This window comes from Clupea harengus, chromosome 11 (assembly GCF_900700415.2).
Source record: "Clupea harengus chromosome 11, Ch_v2.0.2, whole genome shotgun sequence".
Lineage (NCBI taxonomy): Eukaryota > Metazoa > Chordata > Actinopteri > Clupeiformes > Clupeidae > Clupea > Clupea harengus.
In genome coordinates, this window is record NC_045162.1 from 10,878,244 (window position 1) to 10,892,663 (window position 14,420).

Here is a 14,420-nt window from a genome sequence, read left to right on the forward strand (position 1 = left end):
CAAAGTAGCAGTAATCCACCAATGGGAAGACATTGTGCTTGTCTTCATATATACCAGGAGCCATGTTGGACATCACCATCTCCAGTGACAACGTTGTGGTTATTTTCATTATTACATTGTTAAGCACTTCTCACCTCTTAACGACAAATTATTTCTCCTGGTACTACTCCCAATAGCCCGGAACAACTTGGATTGGACCAAAAAAAAAAGAGACAAGATGTCAAAGGCATTTCACTTCAGGTTTTATTGTTTTGTAATAACTTACTGGCACCAGTGTACCTAGACTTTGCTACATCATTTAAGCATTTTTTTTACCTACCATTAACCTCTCTAGAGTAAAGTAAAACAAAACAAAAAAAACAGACCTTCAAAAGGAGAGATCTGACGGGGGAGGAGGGTTGGAGGACAATCCTTTTGCTTTTGCGTTTTCACATTATTCCACGGAACTGCTGGCCAGCTCTGTAGGTTTCCTTATTTTGGCAACTTTGCACATCAAGAATACCCAGGTCAAGTTATCCGTGTGTCGTACCGGTCAGCTGATAGTGAGGGCCTGAGCCCCACTCAACACTAAATGTGTAATGCACAGGACAAACACTCCATGAGTCACCTCATGCCATGCTGTCAGCACCTGTGGTCCCAAGATCCAAATATTACCAAATGCATCAGAGGATATTAGTTGAATTTGACTCAACAGCTTATAGACTTGGTGCAAACGTCATGTTTAAGACCCACATTATTTTAGTAGACGTGTGGCCCTGAGCTGGCTGATGCTGGCAGAGCTGTGATGGAACAGACCCCAACGAAGCCCTGCAGTACCACTCAGAGCCCAGCAGAGGGAGCCAGAGGCAGGACTCACTAGTCATCTATTTTACAGACAGCATTTCAATGCCTGTAAACACTTTAAGCTAACGAGCTCATCCTCTACTAACAGAATGTAACAACTCATAAAGTGCAGTAAACATAACTCTTAAGTCCCAATCCATCTAAATTAAATTCCAAATACATAACACTAATGAAAATAGTCATACTCAAGGGGAGATATTTTGTCAAGCAAAACTGTATGACTGGGTCCTTTTATGTAGGCATGATTACTGTTATTGTCATTATTTCATGTTACTGATTATTGTTTCATAAGTAAAGACATCCATTAGTGTTCCGTGTTTAGCATTTTATAAGAGCTCTTCTACACATAAATGTTAGTAAAAATCAATGAGGGCTATTCTCCCCATTCATTTTTTAAGTTAAGTGAAATCTTTTAACTTTTAAACTACAAATGAGCTTTAAAACTCAAGGCCAATTTTTTCATCTTTGCTGTGAAGGCCTTAAACACGGATCACTAATGCTTCTTCTACACATACCCATTACTAACACACATAACTTGTCCCTATGGAAGATGCTTTGATTTACTTCAACATGCATCCCTAACTCATTTTATATATAAATATAAAAACAATAAAAAATAAAACAATAAATTAAACCTCTCTATGATGTAAATAAAACATTCTAAAAGGTGTATATACAACAAAAGGTCAACAAAACAAAAATATCGAAGCTGCCACTGATACGTCTTCTAGCCCGCAATGTATTGTCTGGACGGGCTTTTAAGGGTTCAACTTAAATGTGTGGAGGTTTAGCAGGAGAACCAGGTGCCAGGAGAGAAGCGGTCTAGACTCCATCTGTCCCTGGTCCAGCCTGGGTCCGCTTCAGTCTCGGAGACAGACAGGCGGACAGACAGCGGGACCGGAGGAAGAGACAGACAGACAGACAGACACAGGACCGGAGGAAGAGTCAGGAACAGTTTGGGTTTTGTACTGGGGTACAACACTCTTGGTTCAGGGTTAACCGAGTTCCACCCTGGATTTCCCAAAACTGGACCATGACTAAACAGGCCTGTGTTCTGCAATCTGTTTGTGTTCTGTTTTCGGTTGGTATTGCCGAGGGAAGAGGGGGGGGGGGGTGGCACTGGGTGCCTCCTTTTGTTTTGCTGCCCGCCACACTCACGGAAAAATGTCTATTCAAAGAGTTGTCATCGTATCGCTATCGCACCCCACCGCTGCTGATTTCCTGTTATTTCAAACAGGAAGTGAGGTCACTGGAATGCCTTTTGATCCTTCGCAGACTAAGATGTTTTTGGCAGCACACATTCCCTCCCCCTCGCTCTATTCTGAGCTACAATGGAAACAAGTTACCAATTGCAGCCGAGATGCCAACCAAAAACCCCCTTCAGATATATTTGTCTGAGACTCCCAAATTAAATTCTGGCCTCACTGGGGGAGGTATTTTGACTACTGTTCTCCCCCGCGCCGAATTTACAGTCGATGACTACATCCAAACGGAGTCCAGCACCCGCAACGCCCTTCTGGTGTCTCCTGATCCGCCTGCTACAACCGTAAAGCTAACAGATCACCAATCATGCCAGGAGAGACATAGTAGGCTTAAGACAAGCAAAGAAAGTTACAGCAGTCAGATTAATTAGGAAATGATGATAGTGTGATGGAAGTGTAAATAGACAGTACTATGCAGTAAAAAGGAGACATTAGTGTTTAGGCCATGTAAAATAGTGATTGGAGGAGATGCCATGTGAGTAGCTTATGAAAACGGTGCATGTAGAGCGGTAGAATACATGATCTGGTGAAGTATAGTGTGTGAGGGTATAGGTTGTATAAGACTGTAGTGTGTATAGGTCAATGCTGAATTAGCAGGAGAAAGGAGTCGGAGTCCCAGCAGCAATCGTTAGAGATATAGAAGTAGAGGTGGTGGATATGGTAACAGACAGTTCCCCACACAAACAGCAGAGGAACATGAAACGGACCCGGCCCAAATCAGGGCCAAACCCCCCCCCGGTTCAGAGTCCGCTGCTGTCTGGGTAGGGTGTGTGGAGGCTGAAATAGGACCGGTGTTCAGAAAGAGGAGTGGGTCTGATATTCCTGGGTAAGCCCGGTTCTGCCCCCCTGCCCCGGCTCCCTCCACACTCTCCATGCTTGACCAACAGGAAGGAGAAGTCCTCAGGGTGACATGGGCGGAGCCGACGGATGGAATGGAGTCTTTCAGAGCGTGCTGGAATGGGATGGAGGAGGAGGAGGGGTGGGGGGGGGCTCTAAGGCTGCTCCTCTTTTTTCTTTAAGGAGATGCGCTTCTTCCTGGCCGCCAGCATCTCATAGAAAGGGTCCACACTCACCGCAGAGCTGAGAGATGGAGATGGAGACGGAGACGGAGAGAGAGAGAAAGGGAGGGAGGGAGAGAGAGAGAGAAAGGGAGGGAGGGAGAGAGAAAGAGAGGAAGGGAGAGAGAGATATATAGGAGGGAGAGAAGGAGAAAGTGAATGACAGAAATAAAACGAGAAAGAATCAGATGATAATACACCAAACATAAACAGACAGAATTCCTTCTTCCCCGTCGGCGTTCCTCTCCCTCTCTCCTTCCCACCATCCCTGCTGCCCCTCTCTCCACCTCCCTCCCGCCCTCCCCCTGACACTCCCCTAGCCCCCTCCCTCCTTACTTGATGGCGTGAATCCACTCGTCCTTCTCCTCTGGCGTGGGGGCGGAGATTCGGTAGACATTGTGATTCCCCTCCACCACTCGTCCGTCGGCCTCCGTCTTACACGCCTTTATCAGCTGCCCCCGATTGTTGGGGATGTACAGCTCAAAACAGTTCTGCACACAGAGGGCCAATCAGACAGTTAGTGTGTGTGTGTTTAAAACAGTTCTGCACACAGAAGGCCAATCAGACAGTTAGTGTGTGTGTGTTTAAAACAGTTCTGCACACAGAAGGCCAATCAGACAGTTAGTGTGTGTGTGTGTGTGTGTGTGTTTAAAACAGTTCTGCACACAGAAGGCCAATCAGACAGTTAGTGTGTGTGTGTGTGTGTGTGTGCTCAAAACAATTCTGCACGCAAAGGGACAATCAGACAGTTAGTAAGTGTGTGTGTGTGTGTGTGTGTGTGTGTGTGTGTGTGTGTGTGTGTGTGTGTGTGTGTGTGTGTTTAAAACAGTTCTGCACACAGAAGGCCAATCAGACAGTTAGTGTGTGTGTGTTCAAAACTGTTCTGCACACAGAGGTACAGTCAGAGTTGGTGAGTGTGTGTGTGTGTGTGTGTGTGTGTGTGTGTGTGTGTGTGTGTGTGAGAGAGTAACACACAGAGAGAGAGAGAGAGAGAGAGAGAGAGAGAGAGAGAGAGAGAGAGAGAGAGAGAGAGAGAGAGAGAGAGGGAGGGAGGAAGGAAGAACAATCAAGACTGAGAAAAGGACAGAGAGACTGGCAGAGACAGAGAAACGAGACATGAAGAGGGAAAGAATAAAAGGAAATGACACAGAAAGAGAGAAAGAAAGAGAAAGACACAAGAGATGGGGAGAGAGAGAGAGAGATATAAGAGGAGCATGAACACGCAGCTCGCCATCATGTAGTAACGAAGGAGGTGACTGTAGCGACACTTACAGGTTTCCTAGGGTCCTCCACCTCCCGAATACTCAGGTTCTCAAGGGGGATGATGCCTCTGGGTTCCTTATCCTACACACACACACACAAACAGTCATCAGAGACATCATCATCATCATCATCATCATCATCATCAGGGCCATGTTAAAGAGCATCACACGCTCCTGTTGCCTTACCGTTGTGTACTCAAAGTAATAGAGGCAGTTATCGGTCAGGATGAACCATCGTCTCTTCCAGGTCTTCACTCGTCCACCTATGAGAGGACAGGACAAGGGAACCAGAGTCAATACCGAGGTCTGTCCAACACAAACAGTAGTGACGTCCTGTCAGTGGTCACTGTTAATCTACAAAGGCTATCGATTTACTGACGGACCAGGGGAAATGGTGATGTAAACCAACTCCGGTCAAACTCCAACTGTACACCTCTGATTTGAGTCTTTAACAGCTACATCTTAGATTAACCCCTGCCCTGCCCTGCTATATACACACACACACACACACACACACACACACACACACACACACACACACCAAACCTCAGGTCTGAAATCAGCAGTAAGGAGTTATTTAGGTATTTAGCCTTGCTAACACCATCAGCACAATTGGGACTGATGAAAGATTGCTAGCATTCTAACTGGTGTCTTTGGCAAATAAAGTTGGCGGTGTCGTACTGTGAGAGCTACTCTTGCATTTCTGCAGGGTTGTCTGTCCTGGACCACAGAACTACATTTCCCACAGTCCGGGTGGCCAGCGGGAACAACAGGTGTGTTTATCTGTCCTTCACATGACCATATACTGTCAAAATGAATTTAAAGATGATGACCTAGTTGCCTATACATTTACATTTAGTCATTTAGCAGACGCTTTTATCCAAAGCGACTTACATATGTGTGACTTACAATGTATACACATTTTACATTTACACCGATGGCACACTGCACATCAGGAGCAATTAGGGGTTCAGTGTCTTGCTCAAGGACGCTTCGACAGGGAATCGAACTAGCAACCTTCTGATTACTAAACGACTTCTCTACCTACTGTACCACTGTCGCCCCCTATAAAAACGTAATGGCAAATAAATGTTTTGCTTCTGAGGGCAGCGAACAAGAGGTGTGGCCACCCCTCGAACCCCCCTTCCTCCTGAAGGGGGAACCTACCTCCTGCCCCTGCAACCCCTCCCCTCCCTCCTGAGTGGGTACCTACCTCCTGGACCGGCAGCGGCCCCCCAAGACAAAACCACAGGAGAAGCAGAGCGCAGCCAGAGCAGGAGCCACAGGGATGAGGGCGGAAGGAGAGACGAATGGAGAGAACGATAGAAAGAGAAAGAGAAAGAGAGGGGGAGGAAGATATTAGTGTCTGATAGATCACAGACCCAAACCATGCAAAAAGAATAAGACCACGCAGACTACCACCATGCTGAACAGTAAGGAGAGATGAGAATAGGCAGTGAGTGTGTGTGTGTGTGTGTGTGTGTGTGTGTGTGTGTGTGTGTGTAAGATGTGTTGAGACTGAGTTGTGCTAAATGTGAGGGTGATGTGGAGACTGTATGAGTGAGCGTATGGAAGAACGTGTGTGTTGGCATGTATTCAGTGAAGTGTGTGTGTGTGTTCACATATGTGTTGGGGTGCATGTATGCGGAGTGTGTATGCTGAAGGAAGAAAGCATTTCAGCACTGGACTGTGGTCCACAATCTCATGCATTGACAGCTTTAATTTCTTCACTCATCACACACAGAGAGACAGACAGAGAGAGACCCAGGCACAGACAGCACAAAGCACTGGGAAGCACAGTTAATTTATGTCTGCCCACAATCTGCAAGGGAACCAGTGGCCATCATGCGCCTTCATTTATGAATACCTTCCCAGAACTGGGACATTTTGAGATCATCATGTGTTCAAAAATAGCTCATCACAACACGTACACATTTGCAGACATTCAGGGCATTACACCATTCCAGCCTTCAAAAACCAGTGCCACCCCCCCCCACCCCCACCCCCACCCCCACAGGAAGCGCCCCGTTGGCTCACCCCCAGCACCCTAGCCCCAGCCTGTCCCTCGGAAGCCCAGCCCTCCAACAATACCTGTGAACCCCCCCCCCCCTACAAGCAGCAGACACCAAGACCAACGTGCTCTCCTTACAGGCCTTCCGAAATCAGTGCTCCCTCACCCCCACCCCCACCCAAAGCCAAACAGGGTACCTCTCCCCCATCAGTGCTCCCCAGGCAGTCTCACCCAGTTTGAGGAGCCAGCCCTCTCTGTCGGGGTTGAAGAAGGTGTGTGTGAGATCGTTCCCGTCATCCTCCGGGATCTTGAAGGGCTCGTTCTTGATGCTCTCGTAGAGGTTCTGGTGAACAAAGGAAACATTGACTGCAAGGCACTCATCTCCAACTCTGGCCAAATTTGAAACGTTTGGCTATTAGGCACATCATTTCCATAGTGACAAAATTGAAGAGAGCATCTAGTAACAAGAAACTACAAACTACAATTTGCAATTTGTAGTTTCTTTCCAAATCGAACTGCTGTGAATACAGATTTTGTGTTGGTTAATTTTATAAAATAATATCTGGTTCAGGTCTTCAGATTGGAAGCTCTTTCAACAACACCTCAACCACCATGAGATTACTGTCTCTCCACAGACACCAAAATAAGGAACTGTTTGTCATATCTCGGCAGGTCATAGTGACCTCTTCTGACGACACTGTGTGTTTAATCAGTGCGTATGTCGACCGCTTCCATAGGGCCAAGCACCAGTGTTTACTCCTAACGTTATCATCAAAGACACAGAGTAGCTTTGGGTTGTTTTCCTGGTCAGAGGTGGCTGCACATTCCATTCCATTTTTGTCCAGTTCATGATAACCATGGCGGTAAACAAAAAGTATCATTCACATCGTCTGTGTAGATGTGTCTGTGTAGAACTGGCACAGAAACACGCTGTTACTGTTCCTGCCCTTCCATTCTCTAACACACACATATACATACTCACTCTCTCTCGCTCTCTCTCTCTGTCTTCCATTGTAAAATGCACGTGTGTTGCTGTGTGTCGTTTGTGCCACAATAAACTGACTGAGGTCAGCCTTGTTTATACTTTTATTCTCAAACACACATATACATACTCCCTGTCTGTCTTCCATTCTCAAACACACACATATACATACTCTCTCTCTCTCTGCCTTCCATTCTCAAACACACACACATATACATACTCTCTCTCTCGATCTTCTATTCTCAAACTCACACATATACATACTCTTTCTCTGTCTCTCTCTCTGTCTGTCTTCCATTCTCTAACACACACATATACATACTCTCTCTCTGTCTCTCTGTCTTCTATTCTCAAACACACACATACTCTCTCGGTCTCAGTCTTTCTTCACCCATGCCTTCTCCACCTATTCATTTCAACTACCCCCATTTCCCTCCATTCTTTCTCATTACCCCAATAAACGAGGGTACGTCAACACACCTGCGCGTGCAACCGCACACGCACACACACACACACACACACACTGACCCGGAGCAGATCCTCGGGCAGGTCTCCCCCTTCGTTAATGCCGCGGTTCATGGTGATGAAGCGCTCCACGCTGGGCTTGTCCCGCACGTTGGGGTTGTGCAGGCTGGTGTTCAGCATGATGATGGAGAACGAGAGGACGTAGGTGGTGTCTGAAGGGCGCAGGAGAAGAGGGGTGTGAAAGGGAAGGAAGGAGTGTGTGTGTGTGTGTGAGAGAGAGAGAGAGAGGATTACGAGATGCATGTTGATGCAAGTCCGTTGTAAAAAACTGTAAAAGTGAACATGAAGATGTGGGTGTGATGATGCACCAAATGAGGTGTCTGAATATCTGTGTGTGACAGTAAGTTTGTGTATGTGTAGAAGTTTTTATAAACGTGTCAGGGAGCAAGTGGCTTTGTGTGACAGGGATTGCAGTTACAGTATCTGTGTGTGTGTGTGTGTGTGTGTGTGTGTGTGTGTGTGTGTGTGTGTGTGTGTGTTGAGGTTAGTTAACAGACCTGTGCTTTGGAACACTCCTGGGTTGCAGTGACAGTATCTCTGAGCAAAAGCTTCCATCATTCTGTCAATCTTCTGAGCCTCGCCCGGCAACCGGAAACTCCACAGGAACTGTCTGAGAGAAAAGTTTAAAAAGCACCAGAATCAGTCACGTAGACACCAGACGCACATAAACATATAGTTTCTAGAATCATCTGTCTGACAGGGAGAGAGACAGAGAGAGAGAGAGGGAGGGAGGGAAGGAGGGAGAGGCAGACAGAGAGAGAGAGAAAGGGAGAGAAAGATAGAGAAAAGGAGGAAACGACAGAGAGATAAAGGACCGAGATAGGACAGAGAGATTGTGGTGACAGTAAAGATGATTTGTCTAGATTGGAAGAGTACCTCAGAGCCTGAACCAGGTTGAGATCAGTGAACTCATGGAGGTCAACGAATGCCTGCAGGACTTTAAGGTTGAATTCATCTCTGTGGAGGGAGGGGAGAGATGTGGGAGACAAGAGAGACAGTCTAAAAAAGTGGACTAGTAACTTTACATCAACACTGCTAAAGTAGTTACTTAGAAGATGATTACGTGTCATGTAATGCACTAAAAGCAGGTTTGATTACAGCCTTCAAATCAACGGCTTGTCCAAAGAACCTCACCTTTCACCCAGATAGTCCCCAATGGCAGTTTTGTTTAAGCCTTCGCCTTTGTACAGGAACTGAGATACGTCTTCTGATGTGTGTCTTAGCAGCTCATTCTCCACGAGGAACACAATGCCCTGCAAACACACACACACACACACACACACACACACACACACACACACAGACAAAGGTAAATAAAGATCCACTAACAAACAATAGACACTCATTTTCTAGCTAGGTAACAAAAGACTGCTACAGAAAGGAATTACAAGGACATGAAGAAGAGTCAAGGAGGGGCAGACAAAACAATGAGGAAAAACAATAGGTGAGGAAAATGAAATGGTAGCATCATGAGACAGTGTAGTGATATTCAAACTCACAAACTCTGTAATTAGATCCCTGAAAGGCACAGTCGGTAACCATCACTAGGACGATGTTTGCTTCACATTGGTTGATTTCTGGCTTGTCTGATCTACCCCTCACAAAAGACTGCCAGAAGAACTAATTTGCAAAAACAGGTATCTCCATTTTTATGAATATTCATAACTCATGTTTTTGTTATTGATCATTCCAGGTTATATCAGTATCACACTGCAGTTGGGTTGTTTTGAAGACATAAAAAAAAAAAAAAAAATGTCATTCATGCTTTTAAATGAATTATTTTATGGAAATACAAAATGGCAGATCCGTTTTTGCAAATTAACTCTACATATATTTACTTACTTTCTTAGGGTCCATGTTGAACTTCTTCCGACCCATAGCCACATGCCGACTCTTCTGTAGTGTTTTACTGCAAACCCAGACAGACCTCAGTTAGAAAAAAACATTTTATTTAACACACAGAGAGAGATTCAGGGGGACAGACAGGAAAACAGAGAAAGACGGAAAAGAGAAGGGGAGGCAGGCAGGGAGGGAGAGAGAGAGAGAGAGAGAGAGAGAGAAAAATAATATCTAATACTACCTTACTTCTTTTGTTGTTACTTTGGAAATTAATTGTCAATACGAACGGTGTCATACTAACAGAAACAGTGAGTGACAGAGTGAAAGAGGGAGAGAAAGAGAGGGGGGGGTGAAGAGATTTGTCTGAGACAAACATAAGGAAAGATAGAGATGTGTTGAAAGAGACACAGGGGTAGAGAGAGAGATGCGAAGAGAAAGATGTGTAGAGAGGTAAGAAGAGAGCGGTGTGTGTCTGACCTGCCCTCCGTACTGGCCTCCAGGCCCTCCACCTCAATGATGGCCTCCCTCAGCTCCTCTCGGAGCCTCTGGATCTCCTGCAGCAGCGCTCCCTTCCTGCGTCGGATCTCCTCCAGCTCCGAGCGCTCCTCAGGGCTGAGGTCTGCTGGGACTGGTAGGGGGATAGAGAAGGAGGTTGAGAGAGTGGGATACATGGTCAAAAGGGGTGGGTTGACAGAGGGTGGAAAGGGGTGCAATGAGAGTCACGTGAGGGGGTACCATGAGAGCTTACTGTGGTTTAGGTTTTAATACAAATACATTTTTCATTCATCATCATATACTACCCTTGTGCAAGTAGAAACTGTTAAAAGATCTGTTATTCACTCTGGGAGTTAATTCTTTTGACATTTTCATTTCCTCTTGCTCTAAGGTATGAATGCACTGGTCACACTGGTCAATAGTGGGGGCATACAGCACGCACAGAGGCGCTTTGTTTGCCAAGAGGGACAGCGAAAGCAAGCTAGCACACTCTGCATTCCCGGGGCTGCTCAATTCAATGGTGAACCAAGGGACCGAACCCCGTTTTCATATGCGCGTCTTTGCACGGCCTCTGGTCAGACCCATATTTCATTGAGTGTTCCATTTCTGGCCGTTCGTATGCGCTGACCCGTACTAAATCCATCCTTTCTCTACAGGAGCTGAGACGGAAACATGTGAGCTGCACACTGAGCTCTTGTGTTGTGTCCGAAGAATGTGTATGGAAGGAACTATGGATTCTTTCCCACAATCATTTCATTAATTGCTATGTACACATCAAGCAGCCAAGCATTTACAATTAAAAAGATTTCACCCAACATGTAAAATGTCACCCAATGGTAAAAAGGATGTTAGGCGGAAAATCAAGAGATAAATAACTTATGTCAGCCGCAAGGCACAGATACGCCCTCCAGGCTGAAGCAAACATACTCAGGAATCCGGATATTATGCAGGGTGACAGAGAGGAATGCTTTTCATTGCGCCACTCACGTGTACACTACTAACACACAAATACTCTAATAGCAAACTAGTCAATGTGACAGTATGATTCTTGGATGTTGGACACATCAGAAATTATTAGGAACATTCAGAGAAGCTATGTGTCTTCAGGGATGGCTAAAGAGGCATTGCATCTGCTTAAGTCAACAAAAGCTACACGCTGAAGACAAACATGCTTTGAGACAGTTCCCGTGTTTACCCTCGATCAACACATAGATCGAAACATATACCAATAGAATACTAAATACCTTCGATGTCCCACAGCTCACCAAACTGAGAGGTCTAATGTTACACATCCTCAGGGATAGAGCCGTGCATTTACTTCAAATGTGTTACAAGTTAGAAGCCTTCAACTGAAATGGATTAGGATGGCGTTCAGACAGCCGTGGTGAATAGAACAGCACTTTAATTGAGGGTTGAGGTGAAAATCCATTTGGTCGGTAGCAGATGGGGGACAAGCAAAACAGCATAGCAACCCCGCCCCCGATTTGTAATGGACAGCTTCGCCAGCTGTCTTCATACCCAATGTTTGCCTACGGAAAACAAAGGGCTGTTTGTGCATATAAGTGCGATGGGAACCTGCTAAAGTGTACTGCAAAAATTAACCTATGTTGAAAAAAGCACGTAGTTACATGAAAACCAGATAGTGCAGTTGCATAAATAATGTCAAGCTATAACAGTGCAGACAGCGCTGAAGAGAAATGAGCAACAGCTAGCCAACTAGCAGTAGCATGGGATACCCAAGGAGATAAAAAACACCGATACATTTCGACAGACTGAAAACAAATGGCAACTATCTGTCTGTAAAACAAGAAGGCAACTAAAATAGGATACACCATGCAAAAGTATACTATCAAGTATAGCAGACAACTCGTGATAGTTAGCTATATGGCGGTGACGTTTGCTCCAAGCGAAACGAACAGGCTACTTTGCTACCCAGTTAGCTAGCCATCTGGCTAATAATGCGATATACTGGTCCCACTTACTGTAGTCCAGGTCATCCATTTTTGGCGTTTTGCTTTTAGGCATATATGTGTCAGAGCTGACTGTCATTCAACCACCGAAGAAAATGATGGATATATAAAAATATATCCACAAAACGACAAGGAAATAAATAAATAACCAGGCGGCAGACCGAAACCTGGGGGTAAAGACAAAGGAAGAGTTGATACCGGAAATTACGACATCTTTAGTAATAATAGAGAGTATGCCCAGCCAGCCGGCCATATGTGTAAGGGACTGTCAAATGCGCCATTTTGGAAATTGGCCTTATTTAGAGCCAAAATGGCTGAATCCAAATAAATTTTTATAGGCGACTGAATAAACCACAAAAGAGTTAAGGAATTTTTCCTTTATTCTTGGTGTTTTCCAGAGGAAAGGGCTGTGCGGAGGGCAGAGGAAAGGGCTGGGATAAGGCTGCTAGAGCAGAATTAGGCTCCAATATGGAATAATGCTTCCACGGGCTGTTATACCAGGATTTAATCACAGGGAACAAATAACACAAGGACTTGCACAAGAAGGCCTGGCCACTTGCCACTATCTGTATTCAGGCGAGTGAAATTGTGTTTGAGGAATTAAGTAGGAAATGCCAGAGAAGGCCTCAAAACAGTCAAAAGGATGAAAGGCTGATAAACCCAAGGGTGCGCATGGAGATAAGAGTATTTTAACAGTGATAGAGGAAGAATGTGACAAAGAGAAAATGTTATTGTGAAATTGGGGTGGATTATGGAACCTTAGGCAACCTCCCAATGTGATATGTTAACTGTAGCCTATGTATTGATCACAGCTAAGAACAAACTGAACCATAACCATGAAGCATAACTATAAAGGCTAAAATAGATTGAGATTAAATGAGAAAGGGGCAAGATTGAGTAACAAACAAGACTCCTATCTGAAGGACAACTAGAAACAGGACAGGACAGGACAGGACAGGCAGAGAGAGATAACTCATGAGGGTCGGTGGCAGGAGATTAGTTAAGGAGTGGGCCAAGAGAGGTGAGGAGAAGGAAAGGCAAGGACTCCAGACTCAAACTTCCTTCTTTACCCTTTCTAAATGAAACTGATAGCATTAAGGACTACACACTACATGCACATTATGTTTTTCACATTATTTTGGATTCATTCTCATACTTATGTTATATCAATTAAATTGCATTTAGTTGTTAAAGCCCCAATAACAACTGAAATTGACTCAAGGTGCGTTACAGAGCCTGAACTCCCCTAGACTAGAGCAAGCACTTGGCCGACGGCCAAAATCAGTTGTTGTTATGTGACTAGTTCTCTATTCAGGAAATGCTTAACAGTAAGTGTTTGCACTTGTGTAGAGACATGATGCAAAAATGAAAATTGATCTAGCATTCAATACAAACCTATGCAAAGGGCATCAGCGGCAAGCTATTGGACTGTGAGACTGAGACCAGACAAATATTTCACAGTTAAATTTATTCTTAATGAAGAGAAACATTTTAAACCATATAACTATGTACTGTACATTATATATTTATTTATAATATTTTAGTAATAATTACACTTTTATTACAGGCGTCATATAATCAGCTATTAACAAGACATCTTTACCGGCATGTAAGCCTGATATTGTTCTTATTAAATTGCTCTAACACAGATGGTCCGACATCCAAACCTCTGCTACAGTCAATCCACTGGCCAATTGATAGAAACTAGTTGCACACATTTAAGAGCAAAACAAAAAGTTGAGAATCATGGACCTACTTGCAGAAATAGTTTGTACTTGGAATTGACAGTGATGTACAAAATTCAACAGGCCCAAGTTCTGTTTGCATTGGCAACATTGGATGTGAAAATCTTCTGAGTGATTTATGACAAGGAGACAGAAAACAGAATGCAAAGCATATGGACAGATCCACCGAGATGACCCTGTGGACATTTTTACATTTTGCCTTTTTTTTCCAGCAGAGAAAGAGAACATAAAAGTGCATAGGTCTAACTGACCACTGACAAAATGTATTGAAGTTATTACATGCCAATATGGAAGATTAAGATTAAAATGATGATTAGATTTGAGCAGACTAAAAAGAAATTAAAACTGAACTCCTCCATTCAAACTGAACTCTGGTTTAAGGGGATGGCAATGTTTCTCCACTTAAATGCATTTGTAAAGATTTTTTG

At 44.5% G+C, this 14,420-nt stretch overlaps 1 protein-coding gene across 1 annotated transcript; it reads right to left on the reverse strand.

Moving 5' to 3' along the window:
* Nucleotides 1-225: 225 nt before the first annotated feature.
* On the reverse strand, nucleotides 226-12,467 carry cyth2 (cytohesin 2). Its single transcript, XM_012829202.3, has 12 exons — nucleotides 12,260-12,467; nucleotides 10,260-10,410; nucleotides 9,786-9,852; nucleotides 9,078-9,196; nucleotides 8,820-8,900; nucleotides 8,441-8,553; nucleotides 7,947-8,095; nucleotides 6,668-6,779; nucleotides 4,612-4,688; nucleotides 4,436-4,507; nucleotides 3,500-3,654; nucleotides 226-3,185 (listed from the first exon to the last, which is right to left on the reverse strand). Exons 1-12 carry the CDS (start codon nucleotides 12,324-12,326, stop codon nucleotides 3,098-3,100), a joined length of 1,251 nt encoding a protein of 416 aa, XP_012684656.1. The 5' UTR covers nucleotides 12,327-12,467; the 3' UTR covers nucleotides 226-3,097.
* Nucleotides 12,468-14,420: the final 1,953 nt, after the last annotated feature.

Excerpts from the sequence above, each read along its gene's own strand:
- cyth2 (XM_012829202.3), bottom strand. The coding sequence starts at position 12,326 with ATGACAGTCAGCTCTGACACATATATGCCTAAAAGCAAAACGCCAAAA. Across the intron at positions 6,780-7,946 it reads TGCCCGAGGATCTGCTCCGG|AACCTCTACGAGAGCATCAA; the intron begins GTCAGTGTGTGT and ends TTTGTTCACCAG. Across the intron at positions 3,186-3,499 it reads GAGTGGATTCACGCCATCAA|CTCTGCGGTGAGTGTGGACC; the intron begins GTAAGGAGGGAG and ends TCCATCTCTCAG.